This window comes from Protopterus annectens, chromosome 9.part0 (assembly GCF_019279795.1).
Source record: "Protopterus annectens isolate FY-2018-M chromosome 9.part0, PAN1.0, whole genome shotgun sequence".
NCBI lineage: Eukaryota > Metazoa > Chordata > Ceratodontiformes > Protopteridae > Protopterus > Protopterus annectens.
Window position 1 is genome coordinate 244,203,956 of NC_056743.1, and position 15,712 is coordinate 244,219,667.

A 15,712-nucleotide genomic window follows, 5' to 3' on the forward strand; every position below is an offset into this window, starting at 1 on the left:
CCCAAATATTTGTTTCTTATGATAAAAAGACATTCGGTCAAAAAGGTGTAAAAGTTTCCCTTGCTAGGTGGCTTTCTCAGGGTATCAAATTTTGTTATGCCTCTCATAGTAAACAATTACCTTATAATGTCAAGTCACACTCAATGAGAGTGATGGCTTCCTCCATGACTTTTTATCAGAAATGCTGTGGTGGATCATGCTTGTGCAGTCATCACCTTAACAGTTTTGAATACCTTTGCAAAGCACCATAAAGTGATGGTATTGTCTAGGTCTACATCCTCTTTTGGGGCTGGTGTAATCAGAATGTGCTGGCCCAGGTGCCCCCCCATTAGGAAACATTACAAACTGTGTCCTAAAGACTAAGGAGGCTGGATGCAGCCTTAGCAAATACAAAAGTTACATATTCACCATTATGTTAGCTCTATAGGGGTGGGTCAACCCTCTATAACATCCCAGCCTGCCTACTCCCACCTTGGCTGAAGTGGTCCCATTGTCGTATGGCATTTAGAGTTGATGTCTTACAGCACCTGTTGTAGGGCTGAAGAGAGAAAACTAACACTGTGTGTGATGGGATACAAGAAAAGGTGTGTAAGCAGCCTAGGAAAATTTGGAGAACCCTGTGATTCTAAAGAATGCAACCTTAGTCCTCGAGGTTACGGAGTATGAACCCAGTCCCACAAATCTATTGTTATGGTAAGCACATGACTCATATTCCAAGTTGTCTAATAATAGGCACATGTTCAAACACGTCCTGGAAGAGCAACAATAATTGTCAGCCTAATTATATTATTGTTTTCATCCTGAGGGGCTCTTGAGAGAAGGGGGAATCCGAGGGAAGAGCTAGTAAAAATAAAAAGGATTAATTCCATCTATGGAGAACTACATGCCCCTCACTCTTCATGTAAATGGAGAAATCAGATGGAGTGGGAGGAGAAACTCCTGCATGTGGAATGTCTTGTACAAGGGATTATCCTTCCTTTAACTTGAAGCTAAACAATAGAATACTGAGGCATGGATGACTAGATGACTGTGGTAATGTGTATCCTTGGGTAACAGTTTAGATGAGGTCTACGTTGGTAAAGTTGATGTAGTAAGGAAGAGTCTTATGCTACAAGGAAAGAATGAACCTGTTTGGGGACTGCTAACCCAGTTGGAGAGCAGGGGAGCTACTTACCATTTTCCTTAGATAATTATTATAAAGGATGTTGTTCAACGTGCTCACTTTCCTCCAGGGAGAGAAACTACCCTCAAAACTGGCTATTGATTATGGTGTGGCAAGTGACCTTAAGACAGATCAAGATGGCACTTTTATGCAAAGGAAATGCAGCAGAACTAAATACATTCTAGTAGCCATACATACAAAGTAAAAGAATATACTTTCAGTAGCCAACAAAAATATTAACAGGTTTTAAATATGTAAATCATGTATGCAACAGCAACATAAATAAGCAATAATAAATGTAATTGCTAGTTGATGCCATCTGCCAAGGAGGCCAGAACTATCTGTAAGGAAAAGGAGGAACTGTATTTAGTTAGAGCAAAAGCTGGAGTAAGATAGTAAGTGCATAGTGATCTAGTGCATTATTGGGTACAGTGACATGTCCTATGGAAATGAAAAACAAAAAAAAATCTTCACCCTTCATTACCCTGCAGGCCTTAGAGTATGGAGTTGATGGAAGGCTGTCAGTGTTGTGCAGAGCTGGGTGGTTTTTGACTGATAAGAAGTAGTTAGCTTAAGAAGAGCTTACTGTTATGATAAAGGAGAACATGCTAAAATCTATAGGAAAGCAAGGTGCAAAATCCCTCCACATCTTTGTGCCCTCAGGTGACCCATTTTATCTTAAGTAATAAGGTGTGCATTGTTTCTGTGTGTCATTGATTTATATTATGCCCTACTTTGCAGTTCCTCTTTCTAAAATAAGCAAAATAATGCAAATCACTTACTGCTGATTGTGCTCTGCATTACGTAATGCGCAATGCAGTTTGGGTACTGTGAACTATATCAGAAATATACATTACATACTGCACCACAAAATGCGCAATACATGTTATGCATACAGTATGCGGCATATACACAATGCCTGATGCACTGTATAATCCACAATGAACCAGTCTGAAATATACATGTCAGGCTCGAATGCCAAGAAACTGTGCGGCAAATCAGCCTCAGTGCTGACAAACACCCACTACTAAACAATACTATTGTTATTAAATGTCTTTTAATAGCACAATTCCAAGTTTTTAAAATGAGCTTATGGTTTCACTTTATTTTATTTAATTTATTTTTTTTCATCCTAAGAAAGTTGCAACAATAATTTCCTGGTTGCTGAGACATTTCCTGATTGGTCCAAAGTTTTAATACTTGTTTGCTATTGGAGCATCTAAACATCACATGATTTTAACTCACGGCTTTTAATCCAATGTATTTTATATATACTTAGATTCTGATAAAGTTCTGTTTTCAACTCAAAAAAGAACAAAAGCGCTTAATCTTTTAATTTTATTGTGATTATTTGAGTGGTTCTTCATAGCTGGATTTTGTGGTTTTGTGGATTTTGCAGTTTGAAATATTATCTAGTGCTCTTCCCAGTGGAGACTGCAGCAATATGCAATAGATGTTATGCTATACATTGTACAGTGCACACCACACCAATATTCTGTACATGTTACTAGAGCACTTCACAGTACACAGTGCACAGATGTGCAGTATACGTAACCAGTGCACTGCACTATGCACACTGCAGCAGGCAATGCCCTGTGTTACCAGTGCATTGCGAAATGCATATGTCATCAAATAATGCAGAAGTATATGTTTTCTAGTGTACAGCACACTGCATACTACACTAGATAATGTGCAGTACATGCTAAAAATGAATTGAGCAATTCAAACAGTGCAAGCATTGTTACGAGTGCATTGCACAATGCAGAATACATCAGTGTGGAATGCATGTTACCAATTCACTACACACTACACCAATGGACAGTGCATGTTCCCAGTGCAATGTGCAATAGTTCACAGGACACTGTACAATACACACTGCACCAATGTGCAATACACACCAGTGGATTGCATAATGCACATTGCCTCCAAGAATGTGAAGGACACACACTGCAAACTGCACAGAACAACTCATTTTAATGTACTCTGCACTAATGTGTAGTACATGTTCACACTGCACATCACATATGTACCTATAAAAGGCAATGTGCAATGTATGTTACTACTGCTTTTGCACAACACACTGTGCATTGCACAGTGCAAATTGCAACTGCACAGTTATGAAATTTCCTCTTGTCACAATATTCACCTCTTGGCAACAATAACTGGTGAGAAAGCTTGCAGATTTGCCTTCTGTCCTGGTGATGACAAAAAAAAAATGGGAGAGTTCTGAAAAAAAAGATAGGAAAATGTATTGTGAAATGTGACAATAGAAATCACAAGGTCACATTCTCTACTGACTGTACTCCCGGATTTCCATCTATACTCCCTTGCAAGGAAATACCAAAATGTTCCAGCCACACCCACTACCTATTCTCACAATGAAATGCTCAACTGGTAATTCAAAGTCGCAAAGAAACTCAGCAGGGATGGATATCCCTATGTATCAGTATTCAAACTAACAATCTTCTTTATTTTATCAAGATTTATACAGTCCCTACAGCTATCATCTTACATTCATTCTAATGGCATTGAGATAAATCAGTAAGCAGAATTCATCCACAGAAGACTTTGATGTCACAATTAATTTTTGTTGCTGAGGGGGCTGTAGAGATGGATTTGGGTGGATAGGAATCATTAGGGTTTTCAACTACCAGTATCATATTTCTCTACATTTTATAACAAGAAATTAACCCAAATAAATAAAACCAGAAATGTGTATAAATGTATTGTTATTTTTTTACATATTATTTCAACAGCAAGATTATTAAAAAGCAACGAAATATGAAGTGCTAATAATGCATGTATTTTCAAATGGCACTACAATCTTGTGTTTTCCTCTGTCACAGAGCGCCCCAAGATCTGGATGCCCCGATATTTGAGACAAACCCTCATAAAGAAAGTGGGAGAGACCGTAAACATTGTGATCCCTTTCCAGGTAAGTCACTGTGAATGTCATATATGTACCAGGTGAATCATCCGACATGCTATAGTTTTTATTTATTTATGCTAAGTAGGCTCTATCCAAGAACACATTTACACTCTCACAATGTACTATTCCTAATATGTATTAACTGTATTTGAGAGCCTTTCTGTATTACTGTGTCTTACTATTATGTATCTGAGTATGTATAGTTGGGTCACACAAAAGTCCTGTTGAGAAACAGCACTTTAAACACATTTACATTGTACCACCACAGTGGCATCATGCTGGGCTACAAGGCTGGAGCCATGCATTCTATATTCTTAATAAGCAAGAGAAATGGACCTAGTAACAGAGATTGTTCAGCTGTAGCCTAAACAATAAATACAATCTGTAGATTTGCATTACTGACTGGCTATAATTGCCATCCCCATACTCTGAAGGCTCAGTTCAATTGGTTCAAAACACATAACTGAGCTCCTAACACATAACCATGGAAACCATCATATTGGAGTTCAGTTATTAAAACTAATTAAGTTTGGTAAATGCCTCCCTATAAAAAGAACCTTTAACATCAAAGAACAAACTTGCGACCTAAGAGAAACCTCACTTGAAGCTCATATCCTTACTAGAGCAAGATTAAAAACCACAGCTGGAGAACAAGCACACTCCAAAGTGGAACTCGCTGTGTGGAATCATATACCACCAGGTATAAGAGCAAAAATATACTAGAGCTCTTTAAATTTAAACTAAAATTAGACCTTATAAAAGTACTAACTTTAAAGATAACCATGAGCATTACAAGACACACTATGTAATGTCAGCAATTTAGCCTGTCTTAGAGATCTTTACAGTACAGTTCAGAAAATAAAATTTATGTCAAACATATGAACTATTTAAGTTGCCATTTATACAAACTGCCATGCCATACAAACACACAGTATACCAAATGTAAATATATGTAAATACTACATATGATTGTGTTTGCTTTAAACTGCCATGCAAACAGTGCACCAATTGTAAAATGAAAATATGCAAATTCTACACTTGGCTGTTTGATTTTTCAAAATTATGTACAGCAAAGTTGAAATTGTTGCATGATATAAAAGGTGGCAAGCTTGTTTTAATTGTGTCATTATGTAATGTCAGTTTGCAGTGAACTGTACTTCACCACTGTTTACTGGTATTCTATTATGCTGTTTACTATGCTTGTATGATTTCTTGCCATAATGGCATGGATTGCTGCTGAAAAGGGTCTAGCGACCAGTCAACTCATCCAGTTAACTAAATGAAAATAAAATAAGTAAACCAAGACTGAGCAATAAGAATATACAATCACTGAACATAAAGCAGGGTTAAAGGAATGCTATAGTGCTACTTCATTAACATCAAAGCTTAGCAATGAAAAATCTAAAATTCCACTTATGCAAAAATTGTCCATGCTAAATACATACAGATGGAGCAGTAAAGCATAATAAATAATGCTGATTAAGGAACAATTACATCTATTGCATAAAACAACAAAAATCTACACAGGAACCACGGACAATCAGTGTTTGTTATAGTCTAACAATCTTTAAGCTTTTGCACAAAAATGCTTTATCAAGTTCATTCAACTTGGTAAATCATTTTTGTGTGAAAATTTAAAGCTTGCTGGATTATAATAAACAATGTCTGATTGGCCATGGTTCACGTGTAGCTTTTTGCTGATTTTTTGTACTTTTCTGCTGGAGAAACACAGGGCTTCCACTTGGTCATTTTCTTCTTTTATGATTACACATTTTATATACTGTGTAGCCACAAGCAACTTAGTGCACTTAACAATAAGCGTAGGCTAGTCAAGAGCCACTAATTAAAGGAAAAAAAAGAAAAACATGTCGACTCAGCACACATATCAACTAGCCTGCTCTTCACAAAACACACTCATTGCAAACACATATACAAAACACACACACGTGCTGAGATAGACTTTCCACCAACCCAGCACTCAACATAAATGCATGCATCTAGATACAACAAAACACTCAACATACATTTTACACTGGGTACAGACCCCTCACACACATAACCCTTTAGTGATCCTCCCAGAATGAGTAAGACCAACTCTGAGATTACACATACCTCAAGGTAAATGTTCCTCAGGACACAAAGTAACACAAACAGCCATTTTGCACAACATTCTCACAAGCTCCCAATCAACCAGTTCATTCAAAACACATACACGCATCCGCATTCACACACACACAAATCACAATCAGCCTGTGAGCTCACCCTCACAAATTAAAGCAGACAAATCCCAGATCAGCTACAAAATCAATATACACGTACACACACATACTGCAAGCACATGTCCATTCATACAACAAAGACATAACCAATACCCTTCCTGCATACACACACACCAAAGCAATCATCCTAGCCCAAAAAACCCACACAGACACACATGCAGACACAATTCCCAATCAGTCACATACTTACACACACATATACAATAAACAGTGCAAATACCACTTGATTGCCTACCTAATGACTCAGAGACAGCACTCTTTTGATCTATATATTACAAATATTGCCCTGTCTCCTATATGTGGTCAACAAACACATACAATCATAACCTAAGCACCGCAACATTCCCTTATCACTTGACTACAAACACACATACACACGCAAAACTCATCTAAAACACCCTTTTGACCACACAGCAAACCTCCCAGTTATGTAGCTCACATCTCCTACCATTACACAAACACATATTAAAACTCATCAACAAGCAAACACAAACACATAACCCAGAAAACTGTTGCTATATAGGATGGATTCACTTGCCTACAAACATCCACACTCAGCAAACAAAATGTCAGTGATCACCAACAGCAACTGAATGCAAAAACTTGAGTGCTAAGTGAAATAAATATAATAATATAATATAATATTATAAATACCAGTCAAGGTCAAATAGTGACTAAACAAAAAAGTGTATCTGAATTTAGAAAGTGTCAATTTCAGGAGCCATTTTATATTAATTTGATCGCTGACACCAGTAGATTAATCAGCTCATAGTCTAAGCTCACTAAACACCTGCAACAGCTGGAAAAGCCACAAAAGTACCTCACGAGGAGGATCCTAGGCCTTAAACATATGCCCTGCATGGACAGACCCAAAAAACTCCAGCTTTTCTCTGTCTCATAACATCTATTAAGAGGTGATCTCTGCTTGACTTACAAAGCCATGTCTGACTCAGCCCTGTTAGAAGTGTTACACCTAAAGAAATCCCAATCCCTCTGCACCACACACTCCAGGGACTTCAACCTCATTACCACAATCAACAGAACATGCTGGAGGGACAGGTTCATAACCCAGAGATTGCCCATGCTCTGGAATAGACTTCCCATACATGTCAAGCAGAGCACCTCACTGGCTCTTTTCAAGAGAAACCTTGATGAGTGGATGGGAAATAGAAAGTTCATCCCAGGGATCACTCCAGTGGCTCTACTTGATAGAGGGACCAGGAACTAATGGTGGCATGATGCCAGGGCACTTCTATGGGCTAAGCTTGTAAAGGCTCCAGGGTCATTGGCCTAGTACGCACCTATGAATCTATGTATCATGGGTGTTTATTAGGAAAGGGGTATGTTAGGAAGTTTCTAGAGGTTATATGGAGGGGGTATGTTAGTTTGGGCATTATCTATCAGAGAGATTTTTGCCAGACCAAGGACAAATTTCCAATTTCCCATCCATTGGTCAAGGTTACTCTTAAATAGGGTTAGGGATGGACTCCGCTTCTCATGGATGGGAAGCATAGGGATCCTCTGAGACACATATGTGTCTTGCCAACATGTCTTACATCACAAGCAAAATTTAAATCCTTGGATCTAGTGGTTCTGATGCTGTTCATTTATCGGATGTATATGAGTATGATGTTAACTGCTTTTAATCAATATTTGAGCTTGACTGGTATTTCACCATTATGTAGTATTCAAGTTTCTGTATTTAACTGGTTTGGAAAGTGCAGTCTTTGTTCAGAAATTGTCTTTTGCCAACAGAGATGAAAGCGATAAACATTTTAATAAATGGTACCGACAACACAAAGTTCAAACAATCCAAAAGCAACAGATAAAAACGGACACTCAGCCATGGAACGGATCCCAAAATTTTAATAAGCACTGCACACTTGAAACAATGATCTAGTACTTTCATACCTTTGCATACACCAACAGTCAAAGCATTTGCAGAGATGTGTGAGCAGGACCTTTATGATTTATTTTTTAAGGGTAATGCTACCAAATTCTTTAATTTAACAACTTTGGAGAAAGATGCCTTAAAGGACCTATGTTTGTATGATGACATCATAATTAAACCTGCAGATAAAGGTGGTAAAGTTGTGGTGTTAGGAAAAATCTTGTATAATGATTTGATGTCCAGTCTGTTACCCGATTCATTAACTTTTAATAATATTAATGTTAGAGAGGTGACTAATATTTTTTATAAAGTCAAAGTCTATCTGTATGGCTTGTTAATGGACGGTGATATTAGTCTGGATGAGTAAAATTTTTTGTATGCTGCTCAACCCATTGTACCATTCATTTATGGGTTGCCTAAACTGCATAAAAATATGACCCTTCCCCCTATGAAACCTATAGTGGTTGGGAGTAAATGGGTCAATGGATCACTTTCAAAATATTTGGAAAGGCAACTTAAACCTCTACTGAAATTTAGTCCTGCTTTTATCCAGGACAGAACACTAATTTCAAAGATTTATTGTTAGGTACCTTAGATATAAAATCATTCTTTACTGCTATTCCCAATGAGTTAGGAGTTCAATATATTAGATAATTTTTAAATGAGCATAGTATGTATACTTCATGTAAAATAGAAATGTTGTATTCTGTTAGAAGTTGTTCTGCAAAATAATGTTTTTATGTTTAACAATGAATATTTCCAGCAGCAAGCTGGCATAGCAATGGGTACTCCTGTTCCAAATAGGTATGCCAGTTTAGTTTTGACCAGATGGGAAGAGCTGTTTATTTCTGATAACATTGATTCCATGAGTTATAAGAATAATAATTTATTATTCTTTAAACGTTTTGTTGACGATTTTTTTTTTATTATGGAATAGTAGTGCTGCTAATTTAGCTTTGTTCATTGATTGGTTGCATGAAAATATACAATTTCTAGTTTTTGATTTGACCTGGGATAAGAATAGAGTGAATTTTTTGGATATCTCTATTAGTGTATCGGATATTGGCTTTGGTACCACTATCTTTAGAAAAAATGTACAAGCAACACAGTATGTGCATTCTCAGAGTATGCATCCCAGGTATACCTTTAAAGACACTATCTATAGTCAGTTTTTTCAAGCTAGTAAACTTAATACAAATGACAGTGAATTTCTTAGTGATTTGGATTCTATGACTAAAGATTTTCAAATGAGAGGTTATGATTCCAGTCTTTTGAATAATATGAGAACAGATGTTATAGCTAGACGTGTGGATGTGGGTCTCCCTAATCTATAACATAGTTCTGTAGATATAGTGAATGCTAAGGATGAAAATCTGCAGAAAAGACCTGTTAGATATCTAATGAAATATACTAGACATACGAATAGTATTAAACAGATTGTTAGTAAATATTGGCCCATTCTAATGTCTAATGTTGACATTAAGAATATTTTAGGCTTTAGTTCCTTCTTTGTACATGAGAAAGAGAGAAATCTTAAACAACTACTATGTTATAAGGATATGACACATAATAGTACGTTATTTATAAATAGTAGAGGGACACATCTATGCCATCATTGCAGTTATTGCAATATTATTGATACTGATTTGATTTCTGAACATCCAATTTCTAAGGCTATCTTTAAATTTAGAACTTATGCCACCTGTCAAAGTGAGAATGTGATTTATTTAGCTAACTGTGTTGCCTGTTCTAGTTTCTTTATATGCAAAACTAATTTAATGTTGAAGCAACGCATATGTTCACATTTGTCTGAGATTCATAGAGGAGTGGAAAATAATGCATTATTTAAACATATTCAATCAATGGGATCTGATAATTCTTTTAAGTTTAGAGTAATTCAGGTAATAAATATAGGAATAAGGGGTGGTGATGTTAAACTGAACTTGCAGAATATAAGTGGGTTGATTATTTTCGAGCATCTGTCACCCCACGGTTGAATTTTCAGAATAGTTTGAAACCAGTACTTAAATATAAATGTGAATGTATTTGATGGTTTTTATAAAAATATTTTTTATAATTATATATTTTTCATTTTTTGTATGTGTAGTCGTATGTTGTTTACCAGGCTGTTTTGTATTATTGTCTTGTTCATAATGCTGGGTGGGAATGGTAAAAACTAGTATATTTCTTTAAAAAGTGACACACATTACTTCTAGATGTATTGCCTAACTGCTTCTTCATTTCATTTTCCTTTATCTTCCTTTCTTATCTACACTATTTGTTTTTCTTTTCTTTTCTTAGCTAGTATTCTTAGCAACAATTAAATGTAAGTTCTTATTAATTATACGAAGTCTATTCAAATATGCGTAACCTTCTTTATATGTACTTTATACATTTTCAACCTCTTATTATTCTTTTCTTTACAAGAAAATGTATTTGCATTCTAAATATGTACTTCTCTAGATGTGAACTTTATTTGAAATGTGTGGAGCTTTTCTCCCCGGGCCTCTACTGAAAATGGACATATATCCAGCTAGACTAGCCCGGTCAACAAATGTAAAATAAAATAAAATAAATAAATACATATGACATCATTTTGTTGTCTAATTGGTTCTAGTTGTTGATTGGATAGTTTATACTTTTATAGTGACCATTCACTTAGCATTTTTATGCATTGAGAAAGAGCTGTTGCTTGAAAGCTTTGTGTTTTATAAAACAAGAGTTTTAGTACCTATGGTGTATTATATTATATTATATATATATATATCATCTTGTAGCAAAAACAGTGCACTACAACAAAGGTGCCCTCCCTGAAAAGAGAACTTATTGGCTCTGGACAAAAGTATTTTTTTTTTCATATAGAAGGTGGTGAATACATACAGCCGAGTTTTAAGATTGAGTGTGAGATGTGCTAGAGATTCAAAAATATAGTGTACAGTCCCATAAGTGGGATATGCTCCACATGTCTAGTATGCAGTCAGAGCATTGTCATGATTCACTAAAGGAATAAGTGATGATAGTCTGACATGCACAAACATATACATCCAGCTATGACTTGTGGAGTTATCCTTCAGTGCTGTTAGGACAACACTACATTAGTAAATGAATGGGAGTCAATCTTGGTTAAGAAGTATCTAATTTTCTTTAATTTAAAAATCAATTCAAGTTTTTTTTTTTTTTTTTTTTTACTTGTTGTGAGGATAAACTGAAAATGAATGTATATAAAAACTGACTGACACAAAGAAATAACTGCATAAGTAAAATATTTGTTATGATAACTTGGTCAGCTGGAAGGTTAACTAGCGCTGGTCCCAGTTCAGAAAAGCTTATTTCTTCTGTTCTGCATAAATGTTTACTTCAGTGGTTGTGATGGTTCATCATTCAATAAAGGGGGATCTCTGATTACAAGAAGATGGATGTTCAGTCCCATTTTCAGTGGGCACAGTCATAATATACAAAATCGAATGGGTGCCTTTCAGACATATTGGAATGAAGACATATGTTGTGAGTGACGGGGAGATGAGATTTCATAACATAAGGTATAAAAAGTAAACACTGACATTTATGGCAATTAGCATGCTAATATGTAGTTATTAAAATATCCTAATTATCTGATATAACTGACATCAGCAGCATTTTCATTCACTGTTCCCTCCTATTAAATTACAGTGGTCTTGCATTAAATTTTAAGTTGGAGCGTGAGAGAGACAAGTACACATTCTCTAATATGTGGAATGGGCATGGGATTGTCACTAACCTAAGTAGGATTATGAACTGGACAGTAATTCATGACTATTACAATTAATAAACCAAAAATGACAACTCAAGTAGTGTAAAGCATTCTAGTTTTAAAGTAGTCATAGCTATTCCTGGTACTGAATGATTTTAACTGACTAAAGTAATTTTGAAGGCAATATAAGTTATACAATATACAGTAAAGTAATTGAATGTACTGTACTTTTTTGTTGTTTTGGATGTACTCACTTTGAGCGTGAAGTACAAATTCATTCTGTTCTGTTACAGGACAGCAATCTCATGTCTTCTGCCAAAAACACATCAAAACCTCAAGACCCTACCAACTGTTACAGTATGTCTTTATGCAAGTCATTTGTTTATTTGCAAAGCATATTTTGCAAGCCACTGCTGACCTGTATCAGTTCATAGGCTAGCAGGTACAAACCATGTAGCAATCATACTGATAGGGGTACAATGTGTCACATGCAAAAACTGCGCAATCATTGCCAAGAGCAATTCTCTGACGTTCCTGGCTCACTAACGATGACTGTGGCTGATCGGGAATTTACATGTATTTAAATGAGAGGATCTGTGCTGTTTTAGCTCCCATTAACAGGATATTTATCTTGTCAGTGGTGTTGGGAGCATTGTCAGTGTGTTTGCATGCATTAGACCTTCTGCTGCTATACACACCAGATATGCTATGGATATTTTGTCAAAATTTGTTGTTTTTTTTAAACCTGATATGATGATGATACTGCTTAGCCACATGATGTTGCAATATGCATCGGATCTGTAGTATAATCAGGGTTTTATTTTTTATGTTTAAGTGCAATTAGTCCACACCTGTGCTCCCAAATTACATGGCTGTGACAGAGGCATATATGCCAAGGTTATATGTCATGAACTGCAGCAAAGGTTAACTGCCTTCATTAATATATTTACTCTAGACTTAGTCTGCTTAGTGCACACAATCGTTAATTTAGATCTATGCCAAATCTGCCTGAATTCTTTGACTCGTGCAGTGCTAAGGTATACGGTTTCTACAGTCTAGCAGCCTATGTAGTTGCATACTATACGTGTGAAGGGATTCAAAAATAAGTGGGAAAGATATAAGGCAACTGTAGTGAGCTACAGGACAGAAGAGGTAAATGATTAACTATGAACCTTATTCAAAGCATGTCGACATTTTTCTTGTCTTTATACTATTTATTTATAAGTAAATTCTTTATACTATTTATTTATAAGTAAATCTGTCACCACCAGCTGTGATCTTTATTAGGATGTTTCTCAATTCATTAAACTCTTCAGGTACTTTTTTCTAGAATTAAGTCGGTAATTATATGAAAAACTTGCCAAAATTATAGAAAGCTGGGATAAAATAACTTAGTACCTTCTTTGGTTGCATTTGTGTACTATTTTAGGCTGTATAGCAGAAATTATGCTTCTGTCCTTCCTTGTGCATTCCTTTATACTAGTGGTGGACATCCTGTGGCATTTAAGGGACTACTGTAGCATCTATTTAACACAGAACTTCCAATGATTTCGTAGCTTTAACGGCTTTAACAGTATTTTTAGACTCCACTCTTGTGTATTTTTCTGCTTGACAGTAAGATAGTTGGAGTTCTGTTGAAATAGCTGTACTCAAGAATCCTGACTGCCTTCTCAGTACCTCTGTTACCTACAATCGTTGCCCAACACTGCTTCATGTTATCCCAAACGTCACACCCTCCCTCCAGCTTTTCTTAATCTGGTCCTCACAATAATCAGTGCTGGAATGCCTAATTTTCTGTACTTAATCAAATATGTCCATACAGCAGCTGTGTAAATCCATACAGGATGCACTCAGAGAGTGGGATTTTCATATCCATTTTATAATCCCACTAAACAATTGCTGTTGCCAGCTGGAACAGTTGGCATCCTGTGGCTGAGTTATCAAAGCCAGCAGTTACTTGGACTTACTTAACACTAGAATGTGATTCATCTCTTCGTCTCTAAGATTTAAGTACAGCTGCACCTAATTCTGATTGAATGGAGTGTGCATGCCATGCCTCTAGCATAAAATGTGGGCATCAGGAGAGGGCCACGTTTCTTTTGTCATACTCCATGTAAGCATCTCTGCCTTTTCTCATCCCTTCCCAATTATGCTGTACTATACCTTAACTTACTATTTATCAGGTATTATATTCTGCTCAAACAAGAAATTCAATCATCTGGGAGCTTGCTGACATGAATTAGTAAGAGTACTTTATAGGGCTTGCATTTGTCAATGAGCTATTAATATCAAACAGCCTCATGGCTAAAAATGAAACAAAATCCTTTACACCCTTGTAAAGTTACAGACATTAGTTCACAGCCTCTTCTGCCTTACAGAAAGGAATTGGCTTCCTCAGCCAATGAGGGGCTAAAAACAAGGGTTCAAAACCAGACAAAATCAGAATGAAGGAAATACTAGCAGATCTGGGTTCTGATTAGAATAAAAGAACTGAAAAGGCTGTATACTGACATACTTCTGCATATTTAATGTTTAACAAAAGTTTAGATAAATGAGGAAAAACCTAGAATGAGATGCGGTTTTCTAACCATCAGCATGCTTACCTAGCTTACCAAGGTGTAACAAGAAATATTCAGACACCTTCAAACATAGAATTTAATTTTACTTCTTAATAAAACACCACACGTTTAGACAGCTAGTTGGTGTACCAAATGTAAATCAGGCATTTGACATGCACTTACATCATGTGTCGCTCTCCCTATTTATCTATTTTAGTCAAAATATAATATTCTAAGATTAACTGCACAGCATGAAAACAACGGCAAGGTCTCTGCCTAACATCTCCACCGTTTAGAGCTCAATCCTGACTTCCAGTAACTGTTTATATGAAGGTTGCATGTTCTCCCTTTGTCTATGTAAGTTTTTCCCATGCACTCTAGGTTCTTCCCAACTTCTAATAACATTCTGATTGGCCGGTTGCACCAAATTGTCCATATATGTCTTATATTTGTCCTCACCCTTGTGGCGCAGGTCGTGCCTGAAAAAGGTCTCTGGATCAACCCATTTACTCAGTTAATAAATGTTAGATATTACTGAAGTTTTGATCATCATCAAAAATATTTATGTCACTATTTTTTTTTTTGTCGGCGGTGATTAGAAACTTGAAAATGCATGACAAATGTATTACCCAGCTTTTGACAGAAATAGTGTACTCCGGACAAACTGAAACATTAAGTAAACTTCAGTCTACGCATTAAGGGGATGACTATTTGAATAATGCTTTTAGCCAGTAATACTACCTGCTTCCATTCTGACTGCACTGCAGAACAGGTGAAAATATGCATGCTTTAGGTCAAAGTTGTACATACTGCACTCATTATACTTTTAAGTTCTTTGCACATCTGAATACTAAACATTATTTTCTAGAAGGGAATTCCTACAAAATGTAGTCCTGACCCTGTTGGTAATAGCGGAAATTATTCAATGTGCTTTTGTTTGTGTATTCCCTACTCTACCTGTTTGCAGAAACCTGTAGACATTACTAACGCTCTTGGTTATCTAACCTACAACTATTTTTGATAGCTCAGAAAGCAACACTAATATTGTCTACCCTCTTTGTAGTTGCCTGCAAACATTTAAAAGCTGACTTTGTTTTGATTTCCTAATATTTCTAGCTAGTTTGTTTACGGTTGATATTGTGTTAAGGTGATTTCAGAGAGAA

At 36.1% G+C, this 15,712-nt stretch overlaps 1 protein-coding gene across 3 annotated transcripts in view; it reads left to right on the forward strand.

The window, feature by feature from the left end:
• The window catches only part of MYBPC3 (myosin binding protein C3), a 627,853-nt gene that overhangs the window by 441,248 nt on the left and 170,893 nt on the right, over positions 1-15,712 (forward strand). For all 3 annotated transcript variants that reach the window (XM_044082825.1, XM_044082823.1, XM_044082824.1), the window contains one exon: positions 4,009-4,097. In XM_044082825.1, the coding sequence (XP_043938760.1) occupies positions 4,009-4,097 (89 nt within the window). The remainder of the gene's footprint in view (positions 1-4,008; positions 4,098-15,712) is intronic.